Source organism: Hermetia illucens, chromosome 4 (genome assembly GCF_905115235.1).
Source record: "Hermetia illucens chromosome 4, iHerIll2.2.curated.20191125, whole genome shotgun sequence".
Classification (NCBI taxonomy): domain Eukaryota; kingdom Metazoa; phylum Arthropoda; class Insecta; order Diptera; family Stratiomyidae; genus Hermetia; species Hermetia illucens.
This window is the reverse complement of record NC_051852.1, coordinates 100,744,261-100,751,194: the sequence shown is the minus strand read 5'-3', so window position 1 is coordinate 100,751,194 and position 6,934 is coordinate 100,744,261. Positions and strand designations below refer to the sequence as shown.

The 6,934-nt window shown below is 40.2% G+C and overlaps 1 protein-coding gene across 1 annotated transcript in view; it reads right to left on the bottom strand.

The window, feature by feature from the left end:
* Positions 1 to 1,593: 1,593 nt before the first annotated feature.
* The window catches only part of LOC119655644 (protein sine oculis), a 115,870-nt gene continuing 110,529 nt past the window's right edge, over positions 1,594 to 6,934 (bottom strand). Inside the window, 1 exon segment of the mRNA XM_038061623.1 lies at positions 1,594 to 2,958. Coding sequence (XP_037917551.1) covers positions 2,463 to 2,958 — 496 coding nt within the window. The 3' untranslated portion in view covers positions 1,594 to 2,462.

The following is a 6,934-nucleotide window of genomic DNA, read 5'->3' as shown; positions in this document are numbered from 1 at the left end:
CATGTAGCCTATGAGGATGGTCCAGAAGAAGGCAAGCAGCTTCGAACTGAACATAAATACTAACAAAATTAGGGTTTTCAGTTTTTGCTCTGACGGGTCATCGTACTTCCTATCTGGGTTAATGGAGAGAACATCGGAGGCATCAATTCGTCTATCTAGTTTCTTCTGGGGAGACCGAAATGGTGATTGACGCATTTACATTCTTAGATCTACTTTCATTGTTTGGTCAGCAAATTGAGGTTGTTCTGCGTTTTTAGATGGGAGCAGCACATGGAATAGGTGTCACCGCTGTGTTTTGACACAATCTTCAACGAAGAGCTGCGTCGGGGAGCGTCTTGATTAGAAAGCGGAAGTGGTAGTGGATGGGCCTTTAAGAAAAGCTGACAACTCCATTACAGGTTACGCCAGATTATGGAATCAACTATTCCAAATTGCGCGATCAGTGGGTGGCCCAAGAAACACAACGTAGAACAGCGAAGAAGAAGGTATGTGGGCTTCTCCGAAAGACCTGGTGAGAGTTGCAGTACACTTCAGCGAATTGACAACGATGGCGCATTGTTATGATTGACCCGCTATCGCCTATTTAGGGAAGAATGGCAACAATATATTTTTCCGTTTTCCTGCAGAATCCTGGGGCAAAATCTTGCGCCGACTGGTTACTTGTCGATGCAGGTGTGGCTGTTCAGTGCACTATCACTTCCCTATTGTCTTCAAACATTGTTTTTTAGGCCTCACGTGCAAAGATGCAGCCCAAGAACTGTTTGATGGACGTGTTAATGTCTAATTCTTTTTTGTCAATATTCGCCGGTTTTGTGTTGTGCTAACGTTGTGACTATATGATACTAATTTAATGGCACATGATTCTTGCAGTTCCGCCCGGGCGAGCAATTTTTGAAAACTGTTTTAATTGAGCGTTTGCTATAGCTAGCTATTAAACTAGCTGTATTAAGCTCACACTAAGCTACATACCAGCACGTAGCGTGTATTATTTCATATATTCACTATGTTAGTATTCATATCTACTACCTTCGAGGATGCTGTATTTGCATAGACACTGCACAGCATATGCTAGGATTGTTGGCAAGATGCATGTCTCCTCTCTCGTCAGCTATTGGACACGAGGATGGCCGTTGCTTCTGCGATGTTTGGCGTCGAAAAAGTGACGTGACGTGCATCTTACCGGCTGATCCGACTGCAGTTTGTAGTGTCAAGCCATCTAATGTTGCCGTAATCGAGTGAAGAGCAAATGGTGGAACTGCGGTGCCACCAAGGCTCTGACTGGTACAAAATCGTTTTATTAGTTCTTCGCGTAAGCGTTTGCGGTCATCTGCTACCGACTTTGTAATGATGTTGTGGACTTCGTCATATCTTCTGCATTGCCGTCGCCTGATTAAGAAAAACTTTCTCAAATAGTGAGAAATTTACGCTTAACTTACCCAGTATCCTGCCACTGAAATCGATTATCTATTTATTATCGATGACTTACGATTGTTCTTCCTTTGGTACATGTCTCGAAGCTGAAAGCAACTACTACTTGCTGGAAACACGCGTTGACTCTCGATAGCCAAACTCAAAAGACATATTTCTTTACATTGCAAGCCTTTTTATTTCTTTTTATTTTTTCTTCTATTCAATAAACGCTGATATAATATTGCAAATCTAACTGTAGACTGTAAAGTACAGAATTGAATTCCTGCAATTAATAGATTGCATTCGTAGTACAAGTGGAAATATAATTTGTTTCGCTACATTTAAATTTGCATTTGTTCCTTATTGTTCGTGTTTATTTTCAGTGCAGAGACAGTCCTAAGAGAAGTTCAATTCGATGTAATTTTGCCGGGTTTCCTTCTAATGTCTAAGTTCTATTGTGTTTTGATCATTCGAGTTTATTCTGGCGAAGTGCAAACGATTTTGAAACTTTTCTATTTTCTAAGAAACTTGGATCACTACACTCTTTTGATTTTAACATTGAAATTCATGTGGCTTAATCACTGGTTCGCTATCAACTATTTCTTTTTTACGATACCTAAATGTATATTTTCAAAAATATTTACATTTAAATTAAATAACTTAATACAACTAATTAACTAACGGACACGCTCATCAGCGGGAAAGTGTAAAGTTTATCCTTGAATAGTCAAAAGGACATAATCATGGGCTCAATGTACGAACTAAAGATCTAAATCATCAAGTACCATAGATAGTTCAACTATTGTATTTCCACTCTAAAGTATCTTTCGCTATATTCTGTGCTATCTTTCTGTATAGATGAATGACGGCTCATTCGATCCATAAACTTCACACTTTCCAGACAAGATCCCTCCGCTCGATTCTAAACATATGCTGATTTTCGTTTATTGCCAAAATGCTTGTTTTAAAACATCCTAAAAAAGAAATTTACAGTTTTGAACGTACAAGGGTGAAAGCAAGTCGTAAGGTACAAAATAAAAATAAATTTAAAATCATAAGTGCTGATAGTCTCCCATGTCGTACAGGGGCATTGATCCCATGACACTATGCAAATGTGAATAGGCCACGGCTGCCGATAAGGGTGGCATTTGTCCTACTCCCGGCTTATTTTGTATCGACAGGCCACCACCTGGATTGAGGGATCCACCACCTGCGCCGGCCGTCACTCCCACCAGGGAGGCATTTAAATTGCTAATGGCGCCTAAATTGTTGCTAGAATGCTGCGAAGATGGGTGATGGGATTGTAATTGCGCGCTATCCGAACCTGTTGTGCTGCCACTGTTGGCTGTGTGCAAACTGTGATGATGTGTTGTTGTATGATGGCTGGTGTGATTCACAGGTGATTGGTGATGGGGGTGATGATGATGGGGATGAGTTTGTTGCTGTTGACTTTGTTGCTGTGCTGCTGCATGGTGAAGTATTGAGTTTGGTGCGTCCATTTCCGAATCACTTGATGAGTCTAAATGTTGTTTATCCGATCCGCCATTGCTGAAAAAAGAAAAAAGGAAATTAAGTAAGCTTTATCTGATTAGAGAATAATACAATAGAGAAACGGCTGATGAAGTCAATATAAACTTCAGTAATTATATTGCAAAGACCCAGGAAATCAACCAGACGACGACATAATTGAACTTGTGGAATTCACAGCGTGAATATAATAGGCTCGTAAAACGTTCGAAGTGAGGCTTTAGGATGAGGAGTGATCGTAACCCGCTGAAGCTTTCTTACTCTGAAAAAGTGCACCACGGCGTACGTCATGACAAAAGAAATTCCCCCATTATGTCGGCCGCAAATATGGTTTCCAGACCGTACACCGAATAATGAAAAGCTAGCAGGTGTTCGTAAGTCTTTCGATGGTCTTGTCTTAGATTTCATAGGTAGATTTATCATCCTGAATTATGAGCAGCTGGATAGTCGGAAGGAGTGCTTCACTATGATTCTGGATTGTATATCGGGTGAATTGTGGATGATATCGCAAGTCATCGTAAAAGCATGTATTGCTTCTTCAGGAGCGAAATTATCTTGGTCATCAACGCGCTCAAATGCAGCAAAAGAGTCGGCCTTTTATCTAAAAGCTTTCCCAGCAAGAGGGAGAAAAAGACGATCCTTAAGATTGCGAGAAAACGCACCCGTCTTGAGTGGACAATTGGTTGTAATAATATTTGTTGAAATTATCTTGGCACGCCTCAAGGAATACCTCGAAAGCTTCAGGTTAGTTTCCATTTTAGATCCGCCTATAACGACCACATTAAAGGGGTCATCCCGTGTGTTGGGTTCGAAAAATCGATTTTTTTTCTGCTATTTATTTGGGCAAAGCGACTTTTGGATATTCTGAGTCATTCGGAAATTATAGTGTTGAACAGGCGAGGTGTCATATATCAGGTTTACGTCGATCGCCGTAATGCGCATTTACCGAGCCATGTCCGAATGAAGGCTTTTAAGATTTAACGATCAACTACAGTTGTTTAATGGTCAGATAGAATTTTATTTTTGCCATAGTAATCACATTTTAATTTTTAAATGCGTTTTTCCCGAAACTGCAGCATAGCTCAAAATCTATCCAATGAAATTGATTGAGCTTTCCACGACTTAATATTTTTTAATAATTAAATTTTAGCGTGGCACCCGAAAAATACTTCTTTTTAGATAAGTGGAAAAGTTGCCGCGTACTTCAATAATGGGAGGGGGAAAATGGTTATGTATGCTCAAGATATTGATAGATATATGGTGAAAATTTGTATCTTTATTCAGTTCTTACAAATGGATTACCAAAAAGAGCGAAAAAACGTCCTTCACACGGGATGACCCCGTTAACACCTTTTAAATCATAACAGAACAGTGTGCGGAGTTTGGATAATCGCTCGATTTGTTTTTCATCGGTTTCGAAGAGCTTTTGACAGTGCCAACAGGAAATTTATCTGCAGTGCTCTAAGCAGGCTGGCCATATGACGGCGCAAAATGTCATATAATATACTACATTGAGGTAAAATCTCGGAAGAATTTTAAGTCCGAAACAGAATCCTCCAGGGTTGAATTTTTGTTCCGGTACTGTTTCTTCCGTCCGTACAGAGTTTGGGACCGTCTTTGGCGGAGTGAAAAACAGGACCATATTAAAATCGCTTTTGTGTCTGTCTGTCTATATGTCAGACACGGGCAGACTTATTAATACAAATATTTTGAACTGTGAATCCTATGCATACAGTCAATGGGAAGAAGCATCCCCAATACGTGCAAAAGAGGGACGCAAATTAATGTTTTCACCAAACATAGCCACATGCCAATGCTACAATGTACACGCTTTTTCAAGGACTTGACATCTATACTGAGTCTCGCCATTTGATATTTGGCTTTATGTAATTTCAGGGTAAACTACAGAAGAAGGCTTATTTTCACGTTATTTTTGGGTGATTTTTTTCAGTGAGTTCAATTAAGCAGAAATCATTCAAACTTTGACATTATATTAGTCATACCTTGAACAATTTTTAAGAATTTTTTGAATAATGAATACGATGAACGCGACATATCGTCGAACAAGGTGATAAAATGGAGGGGGTAACGCTGATCAAAGAGGTGAAACACAATAAATTGGACAATTACGAGAGCTTCTTTATGAAAAAAGAGCACTGTTTGAATATAGATGTTGGTATTGGTACTCTCATCTTCCATTGGTTCCATAGACGGATAGTTAGTTAGGGTAGAATAAAGGTGTAGTAATTAAGAAAATTAGATTAAAAAATTCAGTATATATTTAGGTAAGGAGTATTTCTGGGTTCATTCTGCTGAAGAAGACAGGAAGTGGCTGCTGAAATGCGCATTTGGTTACTAATAAAGATTGATTGATTATAAGGAAGCTGGAATTTGTTTACGTTTAGAGAAAATCTAGATGTAGCGAAGCTCAATTACAGAGTATCGTGCGTCGCAGCCCTAAAAACCCACTAGTGTTTAGTCAGTCGAATTAAGTGAAATTATTACAAAAATGATGACGAAATTAAAGAAAGGTGTACTGTGGGAAAATGGAATTCGTGGCGAGGTACCCTCATGTCGATCGCTATATCTCGGTCGTGAGATGCTCATTGTCGTGGGGTACCCTCATGTCGATTGTTTTATCCCGGTCGTGAGATACTCACCTCCTAACGCTGGGACGCGGCGTTCATTTTTTCACCTATTCTTCGATTTTCATTCCACAATTTTGTGTTTTCGATTGTATTTGAATTTCAACGCGAATCCCGATCAGAGTCCCAGCAAAGACCCGTAAATATTATCAAAATGCTGTCAGGGGGCCTAGATTTGCAAAAGACACGTAAAACTTGCAAAGTACTTTAACAATTTGTATTTTAATCCTTCACGTATACATATAAAGCCCGCCCACAACTTAGTCTTTCAATAGGTCTTTTAAGTGTCTGGTTGTTGGTTCAGCAACTCATCAACTTATGCTCAAGGTGTGAGACAGCGAATCAATGCCTGACGACTGGCAACGTTGCCTTATCTGCCCCATATATAAAAAGGGAGATATCACGCAGTGAAACAATTATACAGGTATCAGGTTGTTGAGTACCATCTGTAAGATATTCTCCTCTATCATGCTAGGCCGAATAGCCCCATATGCCCAGAACATCATTGGTCCATACCAAAGAGGCTTCACTCCATTCAAATTAGTAACAAATCAGATTTCCTCTTTACGGCAAGTGATGAATATGGACATCAGTTGCACCATTTTTTCATTGACTTTAAAGCCGCCTATGACAATATAGCCAGGGTAAAACTGTACACGGCTATGAGAGAATTCGATATCCCGAAAAAATTTATAAGACTGACTAGGCTGACCCTGACCAATGTGCGAGGCCAGATAAAAGCAGCGGGATCACTCTCGAGACCATTCAACATCAACAACGGCCTAAGACAAGGGGATACGCTATCATGCGTCCTCTTTAACCTGGTCCTCGAGAAAGTGATTCGCGATGCAGATGTAAATGCGAGAGGCACCATTCTCTTGAAGTCCATCCAACTACTGGCCTATGCTGGCGATATTGACGTTATCGGAAGAACAACCAGAGATGTACAGTCTAGCTTTATACAGATCGAGAAGGCGGCGCGAGATCTTGGGCTGCACATTAATAAAGGCAAGATGAAGTACATGGTGGCAACGTCAGCGCGAAAAACCAAAGAACCAACAACATCGAATTGCACTGGTTAAACGAAAAATACAGATAGGAATCTACAACTTTGAGACCGTTGAAAATTTCTCCTATTTAGGGTCGAAAGGCCCAACCGATAAGAGCTACATCGATGAAATCCGCGCACGGTTGGTGGCTGCCAACAGAGCCTATTTCAGCTTACAAAAACTGTTCCGCTCGAAACGTCTCACTATAGGGTCAAAGCTCTTACTGCACAGGACTATGATCTTGCCAGTTCTTATGTATTCCCCGGAAACCTGGGTTCTTAGCAAGAACAATTGTGAACTCTT